Below are 27065 nucleotides of genomic sequence, written 5' to 3'. Positions count from 1 at the left end.
GCCCCAGTAACGATGGCCAGGCCCAGCAGAGGGAGACAAGGAGGCCAGGAATTACCTGGGAATTACCTGGTAGGTGCCCCTTCTCTACGAACAGGCCTGCCACCCCTGGTCTCCCTGCAGACGCCCCAGCCCGGTGACTCCAGGCCTGCCTCCAGGCAGGCCTCCCCCTGGGTAGTTTTCCTAGGCCAAGCTCCCAAAAGCTCCTTAGATGCGGCCACGTCCCTCCCCCAGCCTCTGCCTGTGGTGGTCTCGTTAATGTTGTGAGCCCTGGCTGGCTGTCTGGCTGGCATTTGCACACCTTTTGAGGCCTCAGCCCTTATTAGCACAGCCCCAGGGACACACAGTGGCAGAGACAAACCGACACTGGTAGGAGGGCTGCCTCCTCATGGCCTGTAGGGCCTGTGGGTGGGGTGCTGGGAAGATCCCAGCGTTCACAGAGCCCCCCGCCAGGGCGGGCAGGAGCTGGCTGTGGAGAGCTTTGGGGGCCAGGGGCACTTCATCTCCAGGACTTAGCCGCGGACTCCGTGCTCGGTCCAGCAACCCAGGGGCTCAACGGCTTCGCGACCCCCGACTTCGGCAGGGTTGGGGGGAGCTCCCTGCCCCCGAGGATTTCACCTCTCCTCTCCCACCACCCTCTGCAACACGAGTTTAAGGCAGGTGCGGGGGCGCTGGTTTCTACAGGAAATGGATTTGGCGGCCTGGGCAGACGCTGCTCCGGAGCTGTCGGTGCCCATGCGCCCTGGCCCAATGGCCAACCCAACAATAAGTGTCCGCAGGGAGGCCCACTGCCTGGTGACCTCAGATGAGTTCCTTGACCCCGCCATGCTGGTCACGTCGTATACCCGGGAAGACGGTGCGGAGGAGGGCAGCGTCCCCTGCACGGCCTCGGGAGGCGCAAGGTCACGATTCGGCCAAGCGCCCCCGCAGTGCCATCGTCCCGGGGGAAGTGAGGGGATGAGCAAGTCTTTCTGACGCCTGCGGTCGCGGCCAGCAGGCACGGGGCGGGAGCCAGGGGCCGCAGATTGTCCACCCTCATAGGCCCCGGCGGCCCTTGCGCGCTCCCGCCCCGCGCGCTCGCCCTACCCCCGCACCTCCATCCCCGCTGCCTGCACAGTCCCAGGGGCGCTTGGAGAGGCGGGAGGCAAGCTGGGAGGCGCGCTGGGGACGGCCAGGCTCCGCGCCAGCCCGGACTGCCCTCCTCCCGCAGGGACCTCGCCCGGACGTCGCCCGGACCTCGCCCGGGACTCGCCCAGGACTCGCCTCTCGGAGTCCAGCTCCCCCGGCCGCAGCCGCGGCTGGGAGGGCGGAGGGGGGGCGGCGATGCGGCCTCCTCTGATTGGTCAGATCCTCTGATTGGCCGACGCAGGAGCCAGTCGCAGCCGCCGCCGCTGCAGGGGGCTTCGCTCGTTAGAACTCGGCTCCGCTCGGCTCCTCTCGGCTCCGCTCGGCTCGGGGGCCCGAGTGCTAGGCTCTGCTCCACTCGTCTGCGCGGCCGCGAACCGACTGACGGGCGTGCGCTGGGGGCGCGGGGCGCGGGCCTCGGCGGCGGCGGCGGAAGCCTAGTGCCCCCGCCCGCCCGGTCCTCTCGAAGCAGCGGAGGCAGAACCCCTGGCCCTAGCGGAGCCGGCGCGGGGGACGACGACAAGGAGAGGCGCGAGGAGCGCGGAGCAAGCGCGGCCCACCGGGCGCCGCCGACCCGGCTCAGCGGACGGACGGACGGACAGACGCGGACGGACCCGGACGGACGCGGCCCCTCCCTGCCGCCGCCCGCCCGCCCGGGGCGCCCACCTCGCCGGCGCCGGGCCCGGGAGCGATGACATCGACGGGGAAGGACGGCGGCGGGGCGCAGCACGCGCAGTATGTGGGGCCCTACCGGCTGGAGAAGACGCTGGGCAAGGGGCAGACAGGTGCGTGCGAGCCGGGCCGGGGGCCGGGGGACAGGGGTGTTGGGGGGGCCTGGGGGCCGACGTCAGGGGGACCTGGACACTGAGGGGGGCCGGCAGCGCCGGGAAACTGGCGAGGACCGGGTCGGCGGGAGGACCGGAGGCACCAGGGGATAGGGGAGGACCAGGGGCGATGGGGAGGCCCAGGACGCAGGGACGCACAGGCCGGCCGAGATCGGGGAGGCCGTGCTGACCGCGCGCCGAGCGGGGCCCAGGAAGGAGGGCGCCCTGAGTGTGGTGCTGCAGGCCCGGCCGGGCTCCCGGCCGGCAGCCGCGAACAATGGGTGGCCGGGCTCTGGGTCCCGCCTCGGAGCACCGCAGGCCGCGCGGTTGCGGTCGGCCGGGCGCGGTCCAAGGACACGCGGCGCGGGTGGGGGCGCACGGGCCCAGCCAGCGCCCCTCAGCTCTGGCTGCAGGTGCGTGGCCCCGGCCGCATTGTGCGCGGAGCGATCAGGCCCATTGTGCCGCGGGAGGAGGGGGCCGAGCGGGCGCCCATCTGCCGTCTGCCGCGGCCGCGCTAATAGGCGTGCCGCCCGAGCAGCTGCGCCCCCGGCCGCGACCCCAAACTCCGGGTGGCCAGCAGGCAGAGAGGCAGCCCGGTGCGATCTGCGAGCCAAGGAGGCCACCCTGGCCAGGCCGGGACCTCTCTCCACGGTGGGAATGGGAGAGTGCCCAGGCCACTGAAAGGGCTGGACAGCGCCTTTTCCCCCTTCCAGCTTCTGCCGAGAATGTCTCTGCGACGCAGCGCTCCCCGGGGGAGGGAGAGGGAGCCTGGTACCTGGCCCAACCCGGATCCGGGCCGTGGGTCCTCCCAGACTATGGTGGAGCAGACCCCAGGTCTACGGGAGGGAGAGGAGGCCACCAGCTTCCTGGCTGGGTCCGCTCTTTTAGTGATCAGGTTAGGTCCCGACCAGGCATCCAGTCCCCTCCTCCGCCCGTGTTCCCAGAGTCGCTCTGTGGGAGGCTGGGCTCAGCCATTTTCTTTCTTCTCCCAGGATGGGCCTTGCCTGGTGCCCAGAGGCCCAGTTGGCAGAGATCTCTGGGCCGTCCCTGAGACCTGAGACGGGCAGGGCAGTGGAGGGTGGGGGTCCGGGAGGCGGCTGTGCCAGCGGGGGCCCGTAGACCCTCCCAGAGGAGCCGGAGGTGGTGTTTGGGAGGAAAGTGGGCCAGGTCCGGCTCTCTGAGGAGGCCGTGGCTGTGATGTAAGCAGAGAGCGTGAGGTGTCGTCGACAGCCCCCTGTGCCAACTGTGGGCCCCGGCCGTTCGGGCCGTGCCTCGGGGAGTGCACACGGCCAGGCCGGGTCCCTGTTGGAGGAGACGGAGGCGGCAGCAGACAACCAGGCTGAGTCCAGGCGATGCATGTTTCCTGGGAGGGACAGCTGTGGCTGGCGAACTCCTCCGCGGGGAGGGGCCCGGGGCAGCAAAATGCGGGAGGCAGTGCAATAACCTAATTATTGTGCCGATAAGAGGTGATGAGGAGACCTCGGTGAGCGAGTGCTGACAGGGACGGATTGCGGTGCGCACGGGCGCGCGCCGGCCTCCGTGAGCAGTCTGGTCCCGCACTCTTCACGGAGTCACGCTGTCGCGCAGTTAATTACAGGAGGCCTCCACTGTAATTAACAGTAATGAACAAAAACGGGGGTGCTGTGTGTGTGTGTGTCAACAACACGCCGCCATGTGCTGCTCGGGAAGGAGCTCCAGGGGCCCCCGGAGCCGGCAGCATGGCAGTTGCCAAGTGGGGGTCTGTCAGTCCTGTGTCCCCTCCAGCCTCGCTCTCGGGTGGGGTGCCCCTTCAACAGGAAGACCTGCTGTCCCTTGGGAGGAAGGGTCCTCCAGTGAATGGACTGGGGCCTCCGAGGGTCAAGCACCCGGCCTGGCCACTCGGCACCAAGTGCCAAGAGCGTGTCGACTCCCCAGCCTGTCCTTTCACCCTGGAAGTAAATGTCTGACCTAATCGGGGGGCCAGGCTGTGGTCAGGAGCCCCCTGTGCAGCCGAGGCAGCTGCACTTCTGGTGAGCCGCTTCTCCTGGTATTGGGCCGCAGCGGGGGCTCCCGCCGCCCAGCCCAGCCCTCCCGACTCGAGACTGTGGTCACATCAGTCCTCTCTGTTCTGCTCTTGCCCAAGTCCTACAAAGCGGAAGCTGTGGCCCTCTGGGAGCTGGGGGTTGGCAGCAGCACGGGGCAGCTGGACCTCTCAGCCATTCTGTTTGAAGCCAGGGCCAGTCAGAAGGCGGGCCCACTGCACAGCCCCAAATGCTGCCTTTGGGGCCTGTAACAAGGGGCGGGGGATTCTGTCCCTTGCCCAGTACAGGTGCGGGCAGAGCTGCGGCCCTCTGCCTGCTGGGTCCCCAGGGTGGGATGGGGTGGCAGGGTCCACTCTGCTCTGTGGTATGTTTGGGAGGCTTGCGGGCTGCTGGCCACGTTGGGGTTCGGTTGTGGTCCCAGGGTCGTCTGCCTTCTGCCCCCATCTCTGCCCAGCCGCCCTGGACGGCCTGCTGGGGCCTGGGCAGGCAGCCCCGTGGAGGCCCCCAGCAGCTGCGTCAAGGTTTCTGGTGAAGAGAAGTGACTCCGGGGCCTGTCGGGGCTGCTGTGGCTGTGCAGCCGTCCACTGCCGAGGCCCTGCCTGGCCTCCGCCTCCTCTTGGAGAGGCTTCTTCAGCTGGGGCAGGGGGTGGGAGGCACCCCCAGAGGGCCCCAGCGGGGACCCCCAGGCCCGGGAGGCGCGTTGCCCACGCTGTGCGGTGTGGTCCCTCCTGTCCCAGGAAACGGAGGCAGGGCTGGTGTCAGGCTGAGGGAGCTGCTCTGGTTGCCGGAGCCCCCAGGACATGGTGCGGCCGCCCTTGGAACCCCTCTGGTGGGAGGGCAATAGGGAAGGTGGGGAGCTAAAGAGAGAGGGTGGGAGTGAGGGGGCCTCCCTGCTGCTCACCTGGCTGGATCCCCTGGCCGGCAGGTGGGCCCAGGGGCCCTGGGATGCCGCCTCCTATGTTCTCCCCCGAGACCTCTGCTGAAGGTCCCCCTTTAGGGTTCGTGGGGGTGCTGGTGGCAGGCAGGCTGGAGGGGAGTTCGGGGGTAGGGGAAGCCTGTGAAGGTAGGACAGGTGAGAGAGGCAGTGACAGGTGACCTGGGGGGAGAGTTGGGCAGGCCCTGGGGTGACCAAGGCCAGGAGCTGGATGGGGAGGCGGAGGGAAGGGACGTGTCCAGGGTGGGGGGGTTGAGGCAGGAGAAAGAGCCGGCCTCCCTACACGGGCTGGCTGTGCGGCAGGGGGAAGAGGTAGTCAGAGCAGGGGGAGTGGGTCTGCAGACGCTGGCCATGGGTGCCCCGCCTGCCGTGTCTGACGGTCACCTCCAAGGGCAGCCGCTCAGTCATTGCCGTGTGAGCACGAAGCTCACAGGTCAGTACGTCCGGCAGGCCTCTGGCCAGGCCAGGAAGCCGGCTCGCATGCAGTACTTGGTCAAGCACCACAGCTCCTCCGCCGGCACCCGCTGGTGCACAGGCGTGGCCTGAGAGCCCGAGGGTGCAGGTTCCTGTGCTCAGAGTGTGGCCGCCCAGCTTGAGGAGGGGCGCAGTGGGGACCCCCGTCGATCTCCCGGACCCCCACGTGGTGATGGGAAAGGCCTATGCAGTGTCCCTTTGCACCCCAGCCAGCTCTGGGTGGGCTGTCCCTGTGGGTACCGGGTGAAGGGGCTCCTGGCAGTTTCCTGTAGGCAAAGCCGGAGGACCCGGGACCCAGAGCGGCCCCTGCCTGCCGTGACCCGCTGTGGCTCTGGGCACCTGCGAGTGGTCACATGTCCCAACTGCCTTCCCCCTGGTGGTAGTATCGGCTCTGTGGGGCCATGTGTCCTGGGAAGGGCCCACCAGACAGAGCACGCAGCAGCAGTACCAAAGAGGGACCTGCCCTTTGCTGGACCAGCTGCCCTGGTGTGGCTCTGGCTGTGGGTCCCCCCAGGAATCACCAAGGCCTGGCACCCCCGCCAGCAGACGCAGGAATTGCCCGGAGGCCCCTCTGTGGCATAGCCTCTGCCCTGCCGTGGGCCTGGGGTGCAGAGTTGTCTCTAGAATCATCTGAGCAGGTGCCCCCGGCTGTGCGTGTGCCGGCAGGGCCAGACTGGACCCTTGCTTTCCCCACAGATCCCGGCCACTCCGGCCACGGCCCCCAGCTCCCAAGGACAGACTGGTTGCAGCAGGTCCTGGGGCTTCAGGGGTTGAGGCCACTGGACAGGCAGCCACCCTGGACCGTGCTGGGGCCCCCACTCCGGCGCTCCAGGTCCCGCCCCTTCCTGGCTGGTGGCTGAAGGGCTGGGTCTGGCGGGGCGTGGGGACCAAGGGGAGGTGGGGGCGTGTGTGGACTGGGGTCTCCAGGGCTGGCTCCCTGACTGGCCACCTCAAGGAGCAGTGGAGCTTGTGAGGACCCTCTCTCGGGACGGGAGGCACCAGGGTCCCCGGCTCCCCACACCAGCGCCTCACCCGCACCAGCCCAGGGCCCGAGCTCAGGCGCCTTCCCTGCCGGGCGAGCCTTCCTCTGGCTCCCCATTCTCTTGCTGTCACCCACAGTGTCTGTCTGTGGAGTGACTGCTGTCTGCCCTGCCTGTGGGGCAGCCCACTCGGCTCCAGCTGGCTGTGCCCCCCGCGTCTGTGGGGACGGGGAGGGTCCGCAGCTAGCACTCACTGGGGGCACGTGCGGCCCCTTCCAGCTCAGTTTGGAGGGCACCGTGCCTTCGAGGGCCCTGGCCACAGAGCTGGCTTCACTGTGGGGCTGCGCCTGGAGCTCCCCAGGCCCCAGGGCCTCGTGCCTGCCCCCCCTTGGGTGGACAGTGTCCCCGAGGTCTCCTTGAAGGTGCAATGCCGCACTTGCCAGGCCTCTGGTCACCGGTGACGGAGTGGAGTGGAAGCCCTTGTGGCCGAGAGTGCCCTTGCCGCCCACCTGTGACCCCGTGTGCCCCTTGAGATCTGTTTCTGCAGCTACCAGGCCAGGGTGCCTCGTGGCCACCTGGTGGCCTCTGGGGGCTCTGTGTCCTGCTGTGGAGGTGCAGCCCATGGACTGCCTGACGGCCGCTTCGGGGCTCTGAGCCTCAGGCCCCCTCAGGAGCAGGGTGCCCTGCAGCTTCTGCAGGGCCTGGGGGTTGGGGACGGTGTCCAGCACATCTGCTGTGGTTGGGGTCTGGTGCGAGGACAGCAGCTGGCACCTGGCAGGGCGCACCTGGGTCTCGGGGTTCGGGGGTCGCTGTGCTGCCCAGGTCTCTGCAGGAAGTCCTCCTGCCTTGGAAGGTCAGCCGTCCTGGAGGGGAGCTCCAATGACCCTCTCTGGTGCCGCGTCCGGTCAGCTCCACCGTCACCTGAGGGTGGCCGAAGTGTCCCACACCAGGTGGCAGGCCCAGGCTGAGCCTCTGTGAGCCTGGACCGACGTCCCGGGTCCCAGCCCGGAATGGCCGAGCTGAATGAGGCCTTGCCCCAGGGGTGCTGCTGGCCAGCTGCCTCGGACTCTGGACAGGATGGAGGCTGGGCTGGGCAAGGACCGTGGGGACAAAGCAGGGATTGTGTGGCCCGGGCCCTGCGAGGCGGCCCCAGCCTTGTTCTGCGTCCTCTGAGGGGCCAGTGTTCCGAGCCAGCAGCTGGGAGTCCCCCACCCCTGCCCCCATGAGAGTCCACCCAGGAGAAGGGCCTTTTCCTGAGCGTACGTGCTGGGCCTCCGTGTCCTCCCTGTGCTCCCGATGACGGCACCTTTGGGTGCATTTTGGGGTCTTGCAGGTGGGCAGGCACCCTGGCTGGGGGGCCAGCCGGGAGGGCTGGGACATTCCAGGCCTGTGGTTCTGGGCTGGGAGCTGGAGTGATGGGGGTGCCCAGGGCAGTGGCACCATCACCACCCACTCCGGGCTCAGGCTGAGCCTGAAGGCCCTGGGGGAGAGGGCTGGCCTTCCTGGCCCCAGGGCACAGGTGGGCGGCAGCCAGAATGGCCTGTGTGGAACAGCGATGGAGCTGGAGTCCGGACGCTGCAGGCAGCTGCTTCGTCTCGGCACCGTGGGCGTTTTGCGGGGGCAGCGAGGCCACGGGGCGAGGAATGTGGTGTCCGTGCAGGGTGGTTTGGCCGGTGTCCCTGGCTCCTTGCAGAACCGCGGGGCAGCCGCTGGCTCGCCCAAGGGCTGGGCGGGAGCAGCTGCAGAGGCAGCCCCCGGCCTGCTCGGAGCCTGACATCCGTCCCCCTGACTGGCTTTGGCTTGGAGCACAGGCCGCCAGGCCAGAGTGAGGGACGCTGGGAGGCCAGCCCCCCGTCTTTAGGAGGGAGCAGGGCAGGACGACCCCGAGCTTGTGGTCCCCCAGGAGTCACTGCAAAGGTGCAGAGCACTGTGACCTTGGCGTCTGGGTCTGCCCGAGTGCGGCCCGGCGGCAGCCCCGCGGGGTGTTTGGTGCCGAGCCCAGACTCGGCGGGGGGAGAGTCACGCATCTCCACGCCCGGCCTCCTGGTTCGGGCTCTGTGTGACAGTGGGCGGGGATGTGCTCGCGGGGCTGAGCAGGGGCCCGTGTCCTGTGTCACCCCCAGTGGGGCTGAGCAGGGGCCCGTGTCCTGTGTCACCCCCAGTGCCTCCGATGGCCCCCGCTGGGGCAGAGCCGCGGTGCGGAGGCACCAGCCCAGACAAGTGCTGGGTGTTTTGTGAGTTGTCCCCCCGTGGGACTTTCAGGGGGCTCGTCCGTTCAGGCCTGCAAGCAGGGACAGCAGATGGGGACTGTGGCGAAGCGGGGAGTCCGAGAGCAGGGGGCCACGGGGCCCTGGGACCTGGCCCTGAGGGCTGACCTCCCTCACTGCCGCCGTCTGTCCTGGGGGTCCCCCCCGGTGGGCTCCTGCTCTGGCTTCTGGGGCTGTGGTCGGGCCAACCTGGGCCCGGCGTTGAGTGTTCCTTTGTGCGCGGCATTTTCAGACCCCGCCGGGAGGAGGGCCGGGCCGTCAGCCCACCCCAGCCCCAGGACCGCCGCAGGTTTGGCTTCATGCCCTGCCCTCGCAGTCCCGGGTGCGTTCAGCTGTACGTGCGTCTGACAGAGAAACTTAAATGGCACAGCACCCTCGTCACTGCCCCAAGAGGTGGCCACGATTTCCGAGACCCTCGGGAGGCCAGCCGGACACTGGGTTTTAACTATCACTGGCGGTCTCTGGGGGCCCGGGGGGCCGCAGCTGGTGCACCCGGAGGCCTCCCTTGGACGTCTGGGTCTCCGGTCAGGCGGCCCTGAGGCTCCACTCCTGTGCCTTTGTGAGGCGGGTGGTGGCAGAACCCCGAGTGGACAGAACGTGACCGCCCCTCGTTCCTGAGTTCCCACCCCCAAGCCCCGGGGGCTTGGACTGCCCGGTCTCCCTCTCCGCACAGAGTGTGAGGTGCTCAGAGCTCAGGCAGGTGCCGGGGCCCCACCCAGGCCCCCGACCACACGGCCAGCTCTGTCCTTACAAGCCCTTCTGCCAGCCTGTGGCCTCCACACGCGTCCTCACTCCGGAGCTGCCGATTCTTGGACCCGCGATGTTCTCCTGTGCTCGGGGCTCAGGCTGGGCACACAGAGACCCCCCCCACCCCCGTCCCACGAGCCCCCGGCCAGGGCCGTGCCCGACCTGCAGGTCTACCACCTCCCTGCTCACAGGGCTGCCGGGCCCTGCTCCTCTGCCCCTCGCCGGCCCACACGGCAGCCTGCGGCCCCGGCCCTGCTTCCCAGGGTTCGGGGAGAGCAGTGTGGGCTCCAAGGTGGTGGCCCCATCCCCGCCGTCGCACCCCCAGAGCCCGTGGTGGTGGGGCTGGGTGAACTTTTGGGACCGGGGTGAAGCCGCTTCCCGGAAGGCTGGGCTGTGGGTGGGAGCTGTCCAGTGCTGAACCCTGCGTCTCCCCGTCCTCCACCTGCCAGCAGCTCCTCTGTGCCACGGGGGGCTCCCTGAAGAGGGGCAGGCACACTCCAGTGAGGCTCCTTGTCTTGGTCTTTGGCCTGAGGTGGAAGCAAACAAGGAGGTTTTACAGGACACTGGGATGTCTGGGGGTGGCCTTGGGGTGGCGGGGGGGGGGCGACCAGCTGTGGGTTGGGCTTTGGGGCACTGGAGGGAATTGGGCCAGGCTGAGGGAGGCAGGCCCCTGGCCCCCACTCCACCCAACCCTCCCACCCTGAAGCACCCCCTGGCCCGTGCTGGGCCCGGGGCTCTCCCGCTGACGGCGGAGGCCGTGGGGGGAAGGGCATGCAGCGGCAGCAAGGGTTTAGTTGGGGGCTGGCTGATCCCTGAGGCCGAGGGCTTGTCTCAGACTGGAGGCTGCTGCCCCCCAACCTCAAATCCCAAAGGGTTTACAACTAACCGAGGGATCGTACAGACAGGGCAGACCCCAGCAAGTGCCGCAGGGCAGGGGGCGACTGTGTGCAGACCAGCGCTGGGGGCCCGGGGAGGTGGCACCGTGGGCTTGGCAGGGTGGCGGGGGTGCCCCTGGTGATGCCCCCAGACTCGGGGGTGGGCCCACGTCTGTGCCGCGTCCCCGCCCCTCTGCCTGGGGGGTGCTCAGACCCCTGCTCCACCACTCCCTTCTGGGGGCACCGGCCCCCAGGGTCCCTGCCCTGGTGAATGAGGGGGGACACGGGGCCCAGGTGGGTCACTTGGGGGTTGGTAGTGGTGGTCCCCATACCCAGCAACCAGGAATGTGGCCGGTCCTTGCCCCAGCTCACACCATCCCTGGTTCATGGGTCACAGTGGGGACCACCTTTCCATTGGGTGACACTGGTGCTGTCCCCATCGGGAGCCAGGCGGGGGGCAGGTGAGTAGCAGGGGACTCAGACTGAAGCCACGTCTGCGCCAGGCCCTGGGGTGCCAGAGACGCCCTGGGCCTGCCCGGGACTGAGAGGCCCGGGCCCTCGACCTTACCGTCTCACTCCCTGCCCCTCCATCCAAGGGACACAGCACCTGTCACCCCTGTCAGGTGGCCTGTGGCCTGTGGGTGACAGCCCCGCTGGGCCCCGGTGGCTCGTGCAGGGCTGGGTGCTGACTCAGGCCTGATCAGCAGGTCTCTCGGTGCTGCCCCGGCCTCTCTGGCCTCTGCTGGGGACGGTCCTCCCTGGGCAGAGAGACCCAGGGCAGGTCCCTGCCTGTGCTGCTGGGCCTGGGGCTCCGGCCACCGCCCCACACTCGCTGCAGGAGCTCCCTCAGCAGGCCTTGGGGAGGACGGCGGCCGCAGGACCCACCCGACCGGGCGGCCACTCTGCTGAGGGGCCGTCCAGCAACGGTGTGACCGGCCCTTCAGGCAGCTCCGCAGGAGCCCAGCAGGCAGCCAGGCCCCGGAGAGCAGCCGGGGCCGCGTGCTCGTCCCCACACACTGTCCCGGCTCCATGCTGGGCCTCAGGGACCCACCACTGCAGCTGTGCCTGGGGGGCTGCAGACCAGCACCGGCCCCCGTGGGGGCGCCTCCGCCCGAGAGGGGCTGACAGCCGCAGACACAGGTGGGGTGTGCAGGGAGGGCCGTGGGCTCGGGCAGGTGCACGGCAGGTGTCAGCTGTGTGCGGGGGACCTGGCGCCGGGGCTCTCATCCGGGCGGGCGGAACCAGAGCCCGGGGCCCTGTGCTGGCGGGATGGCGATGGTTCTCTGGTGAGTGTGGCCTCAGGACAGGCAGCCTCCTGGTGGCCTTTGGATGTGGGTTCATAAGCTGGGCCTGAGCCCGTGGGCCGGTGCTGGGACAGGGCCTCGGGCTTGCAGGCAGAACAGAGGTGTGCGTGGCACCGAGGGCCTTGCTGCCTGGCCCCCGGGTGGCGGGGCTTCAGGTCAGGAGGTCGGGACAGTGGCCCTGGGGTGCTCAGCAGAGGCTTGTGGGGCCGGGAGCCGCAGCCCGAGCCTGCGTGTTGGTGTGTGGCTGGCATGTCGGGGGGAGTGTGCTGTCCTGGACCAGACTGCTAACCCACATTCCCCCTTCACCTGCCTGAGTACCAGCTCGACTGGGAGGGAAAGAGGTGGCCAAGGCGGACGTCCTCCCCCCCGCCCCCCGGCCCTGAGACCATGGACAGCTCCACAATGGGGCAGGGGTCAGGGTGGGGGTCAGGGCCGGGAAGGCCATCCCGAGGCACCTCGCCTGGCTGACTAGGAGGGTGAGGACCCTCCAGGGTGGGCAGGCGGCCTCTGCCTCTCTCCTCTCTCTCTGCCCTTCGAGCAAGCTGCCCACTGCCCGCTAAGCAGATTCTATTCTTGCCACACTAGGATTACATCGAATAGACCCAGCTGGGCGGGGGTGGGGCTCGGCCCGGTCTCCCTTTTCCCTCACGCAGGCACTGCAGGCGGGGCCTCTGTCCATCTGGCTGTCTGGGGAGCAGGTCCCACTGGAGGATCCAAGCAGGATCCACCAAGCCCCATCCTGGGCCCCTTGGCACCTGGGCCGCTGGGAATGCTGCCTGTCTAGCCCCAGTGCCTTGGGGTCTGTCTCACGCCAGCACCGGCTGGGTTTCTGAGCTTGGCCACCCTGCCTGGCATGTGCCTCGGCCCCACTCCTGAGTCAGGCGCTCCGGAACCGGGCTGGCCGTGACATCAGGAAACCGAACCCGGGAGAGGCTGTGGCTCGTGTCCCCAGCTCCCACCCCTTCGCCAGGAACCAGGAGAGGCGAGGACTTGCCAAGGGACCAGGAGGGCAGGGACCTGGGACAGTCCGGTGGTTTCGGACTCTGTGTCAGCAGAGTTCTTTAAATGAGGATCCAGGATTTTTTTAAAGCTGAGTCCAAATTTGACAAAGCAGAGCAGCCCCTCCACAGACTCTGTTTTCCGGGACGTCCTCATGGAAACCTCACGTGGGGGCACCGACCAGAGGCACCGACCGGGGGCACTCGCCCTTTCCTCGCCTGCCTGCCGCGGTGCAGACGGCCGAGGAGCCTCCAGGGCCGACCTGGCAGCCCTCCTGGGTGTCCCGCGATGGGTCTGCTGGGGAGCCGGGTGGGCAGGCTGCGCTTTCCTCTGCTCGACCACAGGCCTGCGGCCAGCAAGGGAGCCTGTGTCCCGTGTCGGGTGGAGGCGCAGGCGGCAGGGATGTGGGGTGTCTGGCTTCTGGGGTCTGGTGGCCCGCAGCTCGGGCCTGGCGGGGCGGGGGCTGCTGGGAGTCCCGAGGCTTCTGGGAAGTAGTTCCACACCGGCTTCGACGGCGAGGCTTGGCCTGGCTCTGTGCCCGAGGGTCCCCCCTGTGCCCAGGAAGTATGTGTGCAGTGGTTGGGGTTGCAGCTGCCCACCAAGGAGGTGGCGGCAACTGTGTTGGGGTCTGTCTGTCTGTCTGTGTGAGACCCCCTCTGGCTTTCCAGGGGGCACTTCCACCCTCATCACCACGGCCACCCCATTGCCGTCCTGTCACTCCTGGGGCCTGGAGGGGTCCGAGTTCGGCTGGACCACAGGCCGCCCACCTCTGCCTGGGACCCCTGCACTCCCCAGCCAGACTCTTGTCACCGCCGCCAGGTCTGTCCCTGCATTACCCACCCACCCCTCACCCCCACACGGCCTGGGGTGGGTAGCTGCTGGCCATGCCTCCTGGTCACCCTACAGCCTTCACACCGCAGCCGTGACCCCACCCCCGGAGCCAAGACCCACGGCTTTCCCGTCACGGCAGCCCCTGCGCCCAGCCTGCAGGGCTTGGCCGGCCACCAGCATCCGTCCCCAGTCCCGAGGCTTCGGAAACTAGGGCACCAGCTTAAAAAAAAAAAAGACAATTCACCAGATTGAATTACCAAGTAGTTCCTGGATTCAATCAAAATATTTCACTGGTCTAATTTTACAGTATTGAATTGAAAAGCCTGTTAATAAACCTCTAATGTGGTCACGGGCCCCGAGGGGCTAGCGGTGTGACCCCTCCTCCAGCAAGAAGTGAGAAGTGGGGCCTTTCTGGGAAGGGTCAGCCCAAGGGGGGGCACCAAGGAGCCGGGAGGCCGGCCGCCTCCTGGGACTGCTGGGCTCCCGGCCCTTGTGTCCCAGTAAGGCGGTGGGCTGCCCCTGGGCCCAGGGTGGCCGGCAGAGTGGTGGGCCCGGCCCTCAGGGTGGGTGCCTAGCACCGAGGCCTGCGGGGCTGAAGGCCCAGTGGGTGGGCGCCCCTCAGGAACGCTGGCTGGGCAGGTGGGCTTCCCCTGGCTGAGAGGGTTGGGGGGGTGGGTCCTGCTGTGTCTGGGCAGCCCCTGCCTGGAGGCGGGGACACAGTGGGGACCACCATAGGGTGAGGAGGGTGCGTGGGCTTTCGTGGGGCCTCCTGGTATTCAGGGAGTCGGTGCTGGCGTGGGAAGAAGTGGGGTGGGGCGGGGAGGGAGGGGGAGGGGTTTCTGTTTCATCACACACCCCCTGGGTCTCTGGCGGGCTCTTCGGTCGCCATGGCAACCAGGGAGCTGCTGAGGCTGGGAGAGGCTGGGAGACCCTACTTGGCTGGGGAGAGGGAATCCCCACTCCCTTCCTGCTGGCACCCCTCCCCAGGGTGGGGGGTGTATGGCCTTCACCAGGGCCTCCTCCCCCTCCCGGGCCTGCACCCGCTGCGGCCTGCCTGTGAGACGGAGTCCAGGACTGCAGAAGGACCCCTCAGAAGGAACTAGGCCGATGTGGTTTTCGGGGGATTTTGAGTTTCCTGGGCCCACAGAGAGGTGGCCCTGGGACTTTGCCCCCCCCAGTAGGAAGAGAGGCTTGCTCCTGTGGCCCCCCACCTCTGCCTTGAGCCCCACCGGCCCCGCTCCCACTCCCAGGCCACGTGCCTGAGCCTGGAGGGCTGGCCTCACTGGGGACTGTCTGCAGGCCGGTCCAGGCCTGGGCCCTCTGAGGCTGCCCTGCGTGGGCAGTGGCTGCAGCGCCTGCGGGCGGGGCGTTTGCACGTCCTTCTGGGCTCCTTTGAGGACGCCGAGCATTGGCGGTTTCTTCGCCAGACCTGCTTCTCACCAAGGGTCCGCCCCCCGCTTGCCCGGCTGCTGCCCCCTGGGGAACCAGGCAGGTCTGAGTCGGCTGCCCCTGCACCGCCGGGAGGGGAGGTGCTTCTGTGCCCAGAGAAGGCCCGACCTGTAGAGGGGACCGAGGGGCGTGAGCGCGCCCAGCACTGTCCTGAGGGCCGTGCGGTGTCTCGGGTGCACCCCCAGATGGAGGCCAACTCTAGCCCCTCTAGTCCGGGTGGGGGTGGGGGCTGCTGGAGCCCCGGGGTGGAAGGAGCAAACCAGGGCCCAGAACACAAAAGGAAGAGGCAAAGCGTGAGCTCAGGCCTGTTGCCGGCTGTGTGCCGTTGCCTGGCTCTGCTGCTCCGGCGCTGGGCGCCTCCCAGCGGGTCGCCGAACCTCTCTGGGCCCAGGGCCTCGCTGCCCAAGGGGCACTCGGGGATTGGATCGGTGGAGGCAGCAGAGCTGCACTGTGACGGTGGTGATGTGCTAGACGGGTCTGGTGGCCTGGCTGGGGCTGTGCATTTTTGCCACCCGGTGGCCCCTGTCTCACCCTCCCGTCTCCTCAGTCCTGGGTGCAGGTGCAGCCACCTGCCGGTTGCCACCCTTTCAGCAACCAGGCTGTCCTTTTCCCCTGGAGCTGGCCCCAGGGTGGACAGGGCAGGTGGCTGGCTCCCGGGGCTGCTTCTTGATGGATGCGCAACAGGAGAGGCCGGTCAGTGGCCACCACCCACTTGCCAGTGCAGGACAGGTTGGCGCCTTGGCGGGGCCAGCGGACAGGACTTGGGAGGCTGAGGTCCTGAGGTCCTGGGAGGGCTTTGCCTGGCCTTCCTTGCAGAAAGCAGGTGTCCGAGAGGCTGGGCCGGGGGCTCCGGGTCCCATGGGGGCCACACCAGCCACCTGCCCCAGACCCCGGAGCCCCGGCCCAGGCCCGGCTAAAGGCACGGAAAGGAGGGAGTGAGGAGAGAGCTGAGGGCCGCCTGCCTCCTCGGCTCCGTCGCCATGGCAACAGATGGCGGTTTGGCAGGAGAGAGGAGGGGGAGGGCTTTGTATGAGGTGGCTGGGGCTTTAGAGACCAGCTGGGGATCCTTCAGGGCTGGGGCTGGGGGGCGCTGGCATCCGGGCTCAGCAGCCTCCCCCCCCTCGGGCCCCCAGAGCTGCCCCCGTGACCCTGCAGGGCGGGTTTTAGACACAAACCCATCCAAGCTCCCACGGTGCCTGGCCCCCACCCCCCGCCCTGGCTCGTGGGCCAGAGGGCAGACTGGAAAGAGGCTGTCGCTCCTACCTGGACACCCCAATGGCCTGAGTCAGTGGGCAGAGTGGGGGGCTGCAGCTGGGCCGTGGGCATGGCTCTGCCCCCATCCCATCCCCCACGTTGGAGAGAAGGCCTGGCTGGGGCACACTGACCGCAGGGGTGCCCACCCCAGGGCCAAGGCCCGCCCACCGTGAGCACTGCCCCCAGCCAACCCGCTGGACCTCCGGCAGGCTCTCCGGCACTCACTGCCACCCAGGCAGGGCCCAGTGGGTGCGGAGGGGAGCACTCTGCCTCCCCAGGATGGTCACCTGGTCACCCTGGGCCCGAACCCTCCCCTGCAGCCCCTTGTGAGGGCCCCTCGGGGTCACTGTCCCAGGACAGGGTTTCCCCTTGAGGCCTCGGGTTGGCGTGGTGGGGGAGGGGTGGAGTCACCCCCACCCTGGGGTGGGGTTCTGAGTCCAGTTCTGAAGAGTCCCGTGCTCCTCCCTCCAGCTGCACCCCCCCTCACTGTCCCCCACCCCGGGTGTGTTGACATCTGCCCCCAACCCAGCGGGCCAGTCCCCCCCAGGACAGGAGGGGTGTGGCATCGGGGCCTGTGGGGTGGGGCTCAGCCTTGTGTCCGGGCCCTCGTGTCCCCAGGTCGACGCCTTTCCAGGCAGAGCTGGTGGGGGTCTGGGGTCCGTGGGACCTGCTGTGCCCCCCCACCAGCCCCTCATGCCATCTTTGGGGACACTGGTGGTGGAGGGACAGGGAGAGGATGTGGTCCCCTGGGGCGAGCTCAGCCAGGGAGACCAAGGCCCCGGCCAGCAGCCCATGCTGCTGCTGCACAGAGGACTGGGACCCCTTGGTCACGGGGCGTGAGCGGGGCTGCCTGTGACAGTGGTACCTGGCCACCTGGGGGCGGGGTGGTGAGCTCGCCCCTGCCCGCTGGAGGAGCCCCGTGGAGAGCCGGCCCCTTCGCACAGCAGAACCACGAGGTCTGGCTCACAGCCCCCTCCTGGCCCTGCCGTGCCGGGATCTGGCTGTCCGGGGTCCTGGCATGGAGAGAGGGGAGCCCCCACCCGGATCCCACACCCTCAGACCTGACACACCAGCCTCTCTAGGGCCCCCGTTCCCCGTCACCTGCCCCTGCCCACCTTCCAGAGGTTTCCAGGACACTTTGAGATCTGGCCCTCCCATGCCAGGCTCCCTTTTCAAGTCCAGGGTGTGGGGCGGACCGGAGGCTACTCCAGGGAGCTGGTCCCCGTGGTGGTGGCACCCTCTCACCCCGCCCAGGCCCACACCCGTGCTGTCCCCTTCCTGAGCCAGCCCGGCAGAACCGCAAGCTCTGCCCCCTCTGTCACCTGGCAGCAGGGTCCTTGGGACGGCCTCCTCCTCAGCTTCCCTCTCTGAACTCGCACCTCAGGGCGGCCTGCTTGGGAAAGGCCTCCAGGCCCTGCCCCAGCCCCCCGTGTCCACACCAGCAGGGGCGGGGGCGGCGTAGGGCCTGCCCTGTTGCTGAGCCTGCAGACCTGGCACTTGGCACCCCTCGGCGTCCAGCGGGGCCCCAGCATCTTGCCTCTTCTCAGCTTCCACCTTGGAAGTCTGGCCGGGGTCACCTGGGAGTCCTGTCTGTGTCCCCAGGAGGGCCACACGCCCTCAACCACCCTCCGGGTCCTCCACCCTGGGGCTCTGATTGGCGGTCCCCTTCAGGACCTCCCCATCAGCCAGGTGCAGAGCCAAGAGGGGACTTTCAGGTGGGGTGTCTCCCGAATTTCAGGGGCTCTGGTCCAAGTGCCTGCAGACTTTACAAGGAGAGGGTGTTAGGGCGCCCCTGGGTCCCCAGGGCTCCCACCCCTGGATGGCCGTGCCTGGGCCCTGACCACAGTCCCGGGGCTGCAGCGATGGCACTCCTGGGGACAAGGGAGAGGCCTCGGGGACCCGGACAGCCCTGCGTTGTGTAAGGACCAGAATGCACCTCCCGCCCAGCACACACACATTTCTTCCTCGTTAGATCAGGGGCTGCGGTGGGGGGACCGAAAGCAGCATTCCAGTCTGTTCGGAAGAGGGGATGGCAACACCCCCTTGTCCTGATTGGGGGCTGTGGGTGTGTGTGTGTGGGGGGGCAGGGAGTGCGGCAGAGGCGGCCCCGCGCTGTAGGGCGTGTGAAATATTTCAGGGCTTAATTAATTTAATTTGAGAGATTCCTTTTCAGAGCGTGAACAGTTGTCTCCCAAGAGACGCGCCCCCCCTTCCCCTCCGCCTGCCTGGCGCTGGTGGGCGAAGGAGGCGGCGGAGTCTATATTGAGAGGCCCGCGCCGGGGGTGCCCAGCGTCCCCACCTCTGCCCGCTGCTCCCTGCCCCTCCATCAGGGGCTCCTTCCTGACACCGGGGAGCGTGCGTGGGCGTGAACCAGGGCCTGGCCGGTGGCGGGCGGTGGGGTGCAGCTGCGGCGGGTAGGGCCTCCCCCGACGGAAATGCGGGTGTGCCGGTGAGGTTGTGGTGGCGAGGGTGGGGCGCGGGGAGCAGGCGTTGCACCCCCGGCCCCCCCACAACGGTGGAGAGGCTGCGAGAACTGGGGCTCCTTCCTGCTCAGCCCACGACTAGCTGGCGCCGGGGGCGCGCAGCGGGAAAGGAGGCCGGCGGGCGCGGGCAGAAGGCCTCCGGAGCGCGCTGACGAGGGGGAACGAGCGGCGCTTTGATGTCCGCGCCGCGGGCTCCCGCCGCGCAGCCTGAGTCGGAGGAGCGCCCCCGTCGCGTCCGCGGGGCTGGGGAGCCGAGGCCCGAGGCGCGTGAGCTCCTGAGTTTGCAATGGGTCTGGTGACCCTGGGCGTTCCCCGGACTGGACCGGGGCACCCCAGGGTGAGCGGGCTTGCTACGCCCCTGATCTCAGCACCCGCCCTGCGCCCCTCGCTTCCCCGCGCCAGATCGGCGTCTACCTGCGAGGAGTGAACTGGGAGCCAGACAGAGCGCCGGAGCGCGGCGCTCCGGAGGGGCGGGGTGTAGCCGTCCAAGTTTGGGCTGGGTGGGGACAGTCCCCACACCTTTCTCCAGACCCGGGCCGGTCCCAGGTCTGGGCTTGTGGCCGCTGTCCTCCGGTCGGAGGCAGGGGCGTCCTGGGCACACAAGTCGCCGCCTTGCTGTGACCCCTGGGACCAGCGGGCCCCAGTCTAGGCCTCATTTCCAGGGTGGAGCTGGGGTGTGGCCGGAGGAAGCTCCCAAGAGCACCCTGCGGCTGGCGTCCCACAGACTGGAGTTCCTTTGAGCCCCGTCACTCAGCCCCGCGCGGGTAGCCCTGTCCACGGTGCTGAAAGCGGTTCCTGCCCCGGGCTCCCACAGACTGCCTGGCCCCTCGGTGGCCCTGGGAACTCTGCGCTAGCTGCCCTGCGCCTCGGCCACGCCCCACCTCCTTGCCCAGCGCGGGCTCGCCTCCCTCGGCCCGCACAGAGCGAGTAGAGGGGCGCAGTCGGTGCCTGCTCCCAGGGAAGACCCAGGACTGGGCTCGGACGGGCTTCGCCCGCACCCCTTGGGCTTGGACGCCTCTGACTAGGAGAACAGAATGGGGCCGTTGGGAGGATCCACGTTCAAATGCATGATACTCAGGGGCCCTGGTTCTGAGCAGACATTTCTGGCGCAAGGGGCCCCATCCGGCCCGGAGCCCACCGTGCCCCAGGCTCAGCCGTGTCTCCTGCCTGAGTGGCCTGCAGCCCGCTGGCCCTGCCCCTGCTGGCCCCGCACTGTGGCTGGTGCAGAGGCGCCGGACCCACACCCCTCCCCCAAGGCCCACCCTCAGTGTCTCCAGACCCGAGAGCCTGCCCCCACCAGTCCTGATGTGCTAGTGGCAGCTAGGACACTCCTGCCATGTGTGTGTGGGCACGGGAGCCCCCTGAGTACCGGCACTCCGATGCCATCCTCACGGATCCAATGTGCACCGTGTCACGGACACACGAGCCTCGTTCTGCCCATTCTAGAGGCTGGAGCCCGCAGGCTGGCACCCCCTGAGGCCGTGGGGGAGCAGACCCCGTGCCACCACGTCGGGGGACCGCCCTGCGTCCCCGCCCCCTCTCCCTGCCTTCAGCGGAGGCCTCCATGTGCTGTGTGGCCTCAGCACTCAGCCAGAGCCCTGTTTCCAAACGAAGTCGCCTTCATGGGGCCCTGGTACCAGGGCTTGGACGCATCTTTTTGGAGCCACGTTCGGTTTGCGGCTGGGGGGCCCAGGTGGACCCCACTGTGTCCCCAGGGCTCAGGAGAGGCTCAGCGAGCTGCTGTCCCCTGGACCTGGGCGCTGGAAACTCCCTCATAGGACCAGTGGGAGCTGCCCGCCCTGGCCAGGGCTTGGCGGAGGCTGCATGTCCCCCCATGAGACCGGCTGTCCCCTCCACTCCCCACCAGAATCTGGGCACGGAAGCAGCTGCCCTGGGAGCCAGGTGACTCCTGCTTCCCACGAGCGGCTGCCCCTCACTGCTCCCCCCGTGGGGCATGGCCCGCAGACCGGGCGGGGGGTGGGGAGTGGGGGGTGACCTTCCCCGGGGCTCTCTCTGGAGCTCCGGACAGCTAGGAGCCGTCCCTGCAGAGCTGCGCTGGAGGCGGGCGGGGCTGGAGGCCACTTGGCAGGATGCTGTGGGGGGCAGAGGACTGTGCGTCCTCCCTGCGGCTCCCTGGCCCCTCCGTCACCGCAGCAGTGCTATCCCCGCTCCGCCTGGCTGGGGGCCTCCTCTGGTGCCCCCGGTGCTGCCAGGCCGGCCACTCTGCTGACTCATCCTCTCCAGAGCTGACGATGCACCGCCACCCCCACCCAGGGAAGCCCAGGCAGGAGGGGCGACGCCCTGCAGCCCCAGCCGGCGGGGTGTGTCTGCTGTGTGCCCCAGGAACTGCCCCAGCGCCGGGCCCCGCCCCGCACAGAGGCCCGTGAGGCGGCGGGGGAGTGGGCCACCCTGAGCTCTGCTCACAGCCCCAGAGGCACAGCTGGGGAGGGCGGTCCATCCTCTGTCCAGGCGTCAGTGCCGCCCGGAGTGGTCCTGCTGGCCTTCATGGCCGGACCTGGGGGGGGCAGAGAGGGTCCACCCCGCTCCTCCTCTGGGTCAGCAATGGACTCAGGTGCTCCCTGTCCCCATGAGTCTCGAGGTGCTGCTCTCTGTCACCCGGGCCAAGAAGCAGGTGACACAGGGCCAGGGGCCGGGCGCACTGGGCCACAAGGTGGCAGTGTGCTGAAGTGTGTGACCCTCTCCCTGGGCAGGAGGGACAGGGCTGGCCTGTGGCAGGAGGAGACTCAGGTGGTGGGGGGCCCAGGCCTGCGGCAGGAGATGGAGGGAGGGAGGGTAGAGGGACTGGGAAACGGCTGGAGCAGGGCCCGCCAGCAGGTGACAGGACCTCTGTCTGGGGAGTGACGGGGGCCTGCCTGGGGGACAGGAACCGCAGGAGGGGCAGCTGTGCAGGGCCTTCAGAGTAGTGGAGGCGGAAACAGGGCCGCCCCAGGGCCAGCTCGGTTCCCCCGGTTGGGCCCACACCACAGGACGCCACCTGGGGATCTGGTGGCCTGAGTGAGGCATGGCCCAGGGCGGTCCTTCCCCGTGCTTGGCTGGCCCTGGAGGAGCCTGGGGCCCCTGCGTGGCCACCCACAGGCAGGCTGGCTGGGTCCCAGGGACGGTGCGGAGGCTGCCAGGTTGTGTCTGGAGGTTGGAGCGCAGTGGGCGTGTCCCCATCGGTGAGGACCTCTCGGCACGTCCTGGATGCCAGGAGTGTGGGGTCCCGCAGGTGGCTGTGCCGTCACCACACTCAGGACTCGGGCCAGCCTTCAGGGAGGAGACGTCAGAGGTTAAGTGCCCAAGTGCAGGAAGACTGGTGGATGGAGACCGGGCTGGCTCCACCCGGGACAGAGCTCTCCCTGGACAGACGGACAGGTGGCCTGCGCTGACCTGTTACAGGGAGGCTGGGATGCCCTGGGAGGGCCCTGGGGGCTGGCGGCCATGGGGTCACCTGCGAGGGCCGGGCCCAGGCAACCGGCTGGGAGCAACCACAAAGGTCTTTGTAAAAGGGGCGAAACTGTAGGAACCCATCCCAGTTCTCTCTGGGGGAGGCTCGCCCCCGGGGTCCGCCTGCTTTCGCGGGTGGGCTGAGGCTCCCCGAGGGCGGGCGAGCCCCATCCTGCAGGGGAGCAGGTGGCCAGCACCCTCGGGGGCCCCGCCCCTGCCCACCCCATCTGCCTCGGCTCCTCCCTCTCCCTGTTTTCTGTAAAGATGATAATTAGAGGTAAAACACCAGTTGGATAACAGCCTGAGCTTGTGGAGGGCTGGGTGACGGGGGCTGCCTGGACCTCCCCAGCAGGTGCTTTCCGCCCCCCGAGGTCTCACGCCCGCCCCAGGGACCAGCAGGAGGCCGGGAACCCCCGTCCCCTGCAGAGATCCGGGGCTGTGGGGGACCAGCGCACCGGGCAGAGCCACTGCCCAGGGGCGGGGCAGCTTCAGCAAGGGGCACTGCCCTGCTGGACGTCAAGGGCACCCAGGAATCTGTTGGGGAGGGAGCCACTGGAGTTCTGGGACACTGGGCCATGGGTCCTGGCCGCCTGGCTCTGGCCGCAGGCCCCCGAGCACCTCTGAAGGAACACCAGCCCTGGCCCACAGCCTGGAGCTCATCAGCGGCCATGTCCACTGTCCCTTCATCCTTCCCACCTTTGTGGGCAGTGTGCACCAGTCGGTGACCTGGCAGCCGCTCTGCCTTGTCTGTGAAGCTGGGAGGCTGCGGGAGCCCAGCTCACAACGTCCAGGGGCCCAGTTCTGCCTGGCAGAGGGCAGCCTTGCCTGCCTTTCTGCTTTCGGAGTGCCGGCCAGCAGGCACCGGGCTCTCTGCCTGTGGGTCCGAGCCCGTGTGTCCCTCTCTGGGAGCAGGACAGCCCCCTGCAGGTCTGTGGCGCTGCCTCCCAGGGACTCGTGGTGGGAGCATGGGCGCCTGTGCGTGGAGTCGCTGGGCAGGCCTGGCGCCCCGCAACCAGCGTCCTCCATCCCGGTCTGTGCATTTCGGGGGTGCTGCTGTTTCCACGTCTCTCCAGAAGCTGCTGACCGGCCCTTGCACTGTGCCGTGTGGAGACATCTCGGTGTTCCCACGTTTTGCCGAATGAATGGCTGTGCCCTGTGGGGTTTCTTGGGCTCACAGGTGGGCGTTTCTGGAACCTCTTCCCCAAAACCCACCCCGTCGGGCCTCTGTCCTGGGCACCGGGGACCCGCAGGACCCCGTCCCTCTCCGGCGAGTGGCCTTTGCCTCCCGGCACTGCTGTTCCCTGGTTCCTCTTGGCCGGTCGACCTTGTTTTGGGGACTCGCTCGGCAAGTCTGCCTTGAACTCCGGTCGCACCGGCCTGTTTCCTGTGTCTGGGCTGAGGAGGGGAGGGTCGGCGTCCGCCTGCCCTGCTGGGCCTGGAGGCGGGGAGTCCAGGCTGCTGGTGCCTCCTGCCCCACGGGAACCACGGGGCTCCTGAGCCGATCAGAGGCCACTGGTGAGAGGGCCCGGGAGCCTGCAGCGGTTCCCAGGCGGGCGCCGGGCTCAGCGGGCTCAGCCTGCTGGGCGTCTGTCCTCCCCAGGGCTGGAACTTTGGGGCCCCAGGCCAGGCTCCCCCACTCTGAGCCGGGCTGCTGTGCCTCTGGGGGACACGGCCTGACCTCCCCGCCACGGCCAGGGAGCGGCTGCGGCTGCTGGAGGAGCAGGCCTCGTGAAGTGTGCCGGGAGGAGACAGGGTACACGGCCGGAGAGGGGCTGGGACGGGTGGTCGATTAGAGACAGAGGACAAGGGCTCTGGTACGTTGGTAAGAGCTGCCCCCCGCCCCGGTGTAAAAAGGGAGGAGGCTAACCCAAGCAGTCGGGGACGGCGAGAAGGTGTCCCCGTCACGTCAACAAGGGAGGGGGAGCACGGTGGGGCCACCTTCTGAAGCCAGACATGAGAGAGTGGGAGCCCCCAGCGTTCCTAGAAGGGCGGCCCAACATGGCTCTGGTCCCTCAAGACAGCGGGCATCAGCGTGAGGCTGCGGCGCCGCGGTCACAGGTGGCCCCTCGCATAGCAAAAGGTCCCCTAACTGGGCAGGGGCAGGGTGCCGGGGTCCGAGGCCACAGGGAGGCCCAGCAGAGGCCAGCTGGCAGGGGCGGGTGACCGGGAGAGGCGGGAGTGGCACGTCCGGGCACAGGGGAGGCAGGCGCCCAGCCGTACTGACACAACTTGGGGCCGAGGGTCCTCGCAGTGTGGCCAGGAGCACAGGGTCAGCCGGACGTCCCCCCATGGAGGGGCCGAGGTGCGGCTGCCTGGACAGCCGTGGGCTGGGCCGAGTCCCACAGGCCGGAAGGAGGGTGGTGGGTGGGGGCAGCAGAGTGGGGAAGGCCGAGCCCGCTGTGGGAGGGACAGTGGGGGGGGGCAGAGCTGGACACAGGCTCCGCAGCGGGGGCGTCGCGGCCACTGAAGGCCTGAGGGAGGGACTCGAGGCTGGGCGGGGCGCGGGAACACAGAGCTGTTCTGGGCTGTGACCAGAGTGGGGGGGGCAGGCAGTAGCCCCAGGGGTCCAGCTGGAGGCCTGTCGTGGGGGAGGGACGGGGCAGGAGCCAGACTCCGAGTGACAGTCTGGGCTTGGGAGCCAGGGGGGTCCTCCCTGGTCAGGGCCCTGGGTGGGGGGAGGCCGAGGCCACCCCCAGGAACACCCTGGTCCTGGAGGCCCTGGGCACAGCAGCCCAGGGCGCGTCTGATGGGCTTCTCTCCCCTCCAGGCCTCGTGAAGCTGGGGATTCACTGTGTCACGTGCCAGAAGGTGGCCGTCAAAATTGTCAACCGGGAGAAGCTCAGCGAGTCTGTGCTGATGAAGGTGAGGGGGGTGGGGGGCAGGGGGCTCTCTTCGGCAGGGCTGTGCCCCCCAGAGCCCAGCCTGTGGGGTGGCTGCTATTCTTCCTCATCCACTCTGAGTGGGGGCTGGGCACGTGGGGGCAGGCGACGGAGGCAGGTGGCGGTGACGCCGCCCTGGCACCCACGGGGCTGCGTGTGGTGCCACGTGTGCTGTCCCGTCCCACTGGCTGTAGACCCCGAGGCTAGCCTGGCCCCACGAGCCCACGGAGGTGTCCCCAGCAGCCCAGGCTCCTGGCCTGGCGGGCAGGGTGGGGCAAGGTCTCCGGGGACCAGCCCCCACCTGACATGACGCACCCCCCCCACACACCTGCAGGTGGAGCGGGAGATCGCCATCCTGAAGCTCATCGAGCACCCTCATGTCCTGAAGCTGCACGACGTCTACGAAAACAAAAAATATTTGTAGGTATTGCTGGGCGTGCAGGGCTGGGGTGGCCGGGGCGGGGGGCCTGCGGGCCTGCGGGGGGGACAGGCGGCGGGGCTGAGAAGGGCAGTCTCAGCGGAGCCCAGACAGTGGTGGTGCTGGTCCTTGACCAGACCCCGGGACAGGGCTTCCCGGAGGAGGGGTCAAGGGCCAGGGGCCCCAGCAGGGCACCAGCGGCCTGGCCCGTGTTCACCTTCGGATGGGCGGGTGACCAGCTAGCTGCCTGTGGGGGGGGCTGTGAGCAGCAAGGACACCGTCACCCCAGGCGGGTCCGACACTGGTGAGCGGAAGACACTTGGCCAACCTTCATACTGTGTCCAGGGTGCCAGTGGGGGGTTAGCTCACCCCACAGTGTCCCGTGAGAGTGGGTGCGGGCAGGGGCCGGGGCGGGCCTGGTCCGCCTCCTGCAGGACACGTAGGACGCTGGTCACCTCCTCACTACTGTCGAGATGCTTTTGAGGACGGACACCCAGGGACGGGGGGCAGAGCAGTTGGCTCTGAGGAGACCCCCTGGGAGGGCCCAGGAGGACAGCCTGAGGAGGGTCTGGCCTGGGCAAAGACCCCCGTGGCAGGAAAGGATGCTTAGGATGAAGGTGGGCAGGGGGCCATTTCGGGTGCTCTGGAGCCAGCCCCTCCCAGGGGGCCCCAAGTCCCAAGGCTGCCGGCAGCCTGGAGGCAGGGCCCCAAGGTCAGCGCCCCAGCAGGCCCCACTTCCTGCTGGGCCTTCTGCTCCCGCCGGGACCCCACCGGGGACCTCTGCCATGTCTCCAGCCCCTCCCCCACCTCTTCTCTGCAGATGGGCTCCGTAGGCCCCGGGGAGGAGGGCTGTGCCCCGCCACAGTTCTGCAAGACCAGCTCTGGAGGCAGCTGGTTCCCTGCTCCCCTCCCCCCTCCTCCACTGCCCCTCTGCTCCCCTCCCCAAACACTGTAGCCCACCAGGACCACCACCCGGGGGGCTCACCAGCGACTCCTAATGGCATCCATGCAGCCCCCTCGTGCCTTATCAAGCTCCTGAGGCCCCCCAGGCTTCAGTGAGTCCCGGGACCACCTCCTGCCTCACCCCAGACACCTGCTCCCTTGGGCTCCACCAGGGGAGTTTCAGCCCAGACAGCCGCTGCCACCCTCAGAGGAGCATGGGGTCCCCCCACCCCCCGCTGCCACCCTCCCCCAGGAAGGCTTCCTGCCCTCTACCTTTCGACCTCTGTTACCCCACCCCCTGCCCCCTGCCCCCGGCCCCAGCTACACCCTGCTTCAACCCCCTGCGCAGGTTTGAGGGCCCAAGTGTATGACCCACCTGCTGCTCTAGGGGCTCAGCCTGGGCTGGCCAGTGTGGAGCCGGATGGGGAGTGGTTTGCCCGAAAGGGCCAGGCCCCAGCTCCAGGAGGGTCAGCGACCACTGTCCCCCTCTCAGCCCAGCGTCGGGGACAGCTGGGGCCCTGCGCCCAGGCCCTAGCTCCAGGGGCTCCTGCAGATGCTGCCCTGAAGGTGGGCCTGCCAGGAGGGGCGGGCGGGGGCCCTGGAGCTGGGGGCGGCCCCAAGGTGGGCCGGGTAAACGAGTGCGCCCACCTGACGCTCACTGCCCGGCAGATACCTGGTGCTAGAACACGTGTCGGGTGGGGAGCTCTTCGACTACCTGGTCAAGAAGGGGAGGCTGACCCCCAAAGAGGCCCGGAAGTTCTTCCGGCAAATCATCTCGGCGCTGGACTTCTGCCACAGCCACTCCATATGGTGCG

At 68.8% G+C, this 27065-nt stretch overlaps 1 protein-coding gene across 8 annotated transcripts in view; it reads left to right on the top strand.

Annotated features, from left to right (window-relative positions):
* The first annotated feature begins 1755 nt into the window (after positions 1-1755).
* BRSK2 (BR serine/threonine kinase 2) overlaps positions 1756-27065 on the top strand; it is a 41236-nt gene continuing 15926 nt past the window's right edge. For all 8 annotated transcript variants that reach the window (XR_008390230.1, XR_008390229.1, XM_037146292.2 and 5 more), the window contains exons 1-4: positions 1756-1907; positions 24779-24873; positions 25225-25310; positions 26920-27060. Coding sequence is in view for 6 of the 8 variants with exons in the window: in XM_037146292.2 (XP_037002187.1) it covers positions 1814-1907; positions 24779-24873; positions 25225-25310; positions 26920-27060 (416 nt within the window). In the remaining 2 variants the exon portion in view is untranslated. The remainder of the gene's footprint in view (positions 1908-24778; positions 24874-25224; positions 25311-26919; positions 27061-27065) is intronic.

Source organism: Artibeus jamaicensis, unplaced genomic scaffold, assembly GCF_021234435.1.
Source record: "Artibeus jamaicensis isolate MK-2021 breed Jamaican fruit bat unplaced genomic scaffold, CSHL_Jam_final scaffold_537, whole genome shotgun sequence".
In the NCBI taxonomy this organism is placed as follows: Eukaryota; Metazoa; Chordata; class Mammalia; order Chiroptera; family Phyllostomidae; genus Artibeus; species Artibeus jamaicensis.
This window is presented reverse-complemented; position numbering and strand designations above follow the sequence as displayed.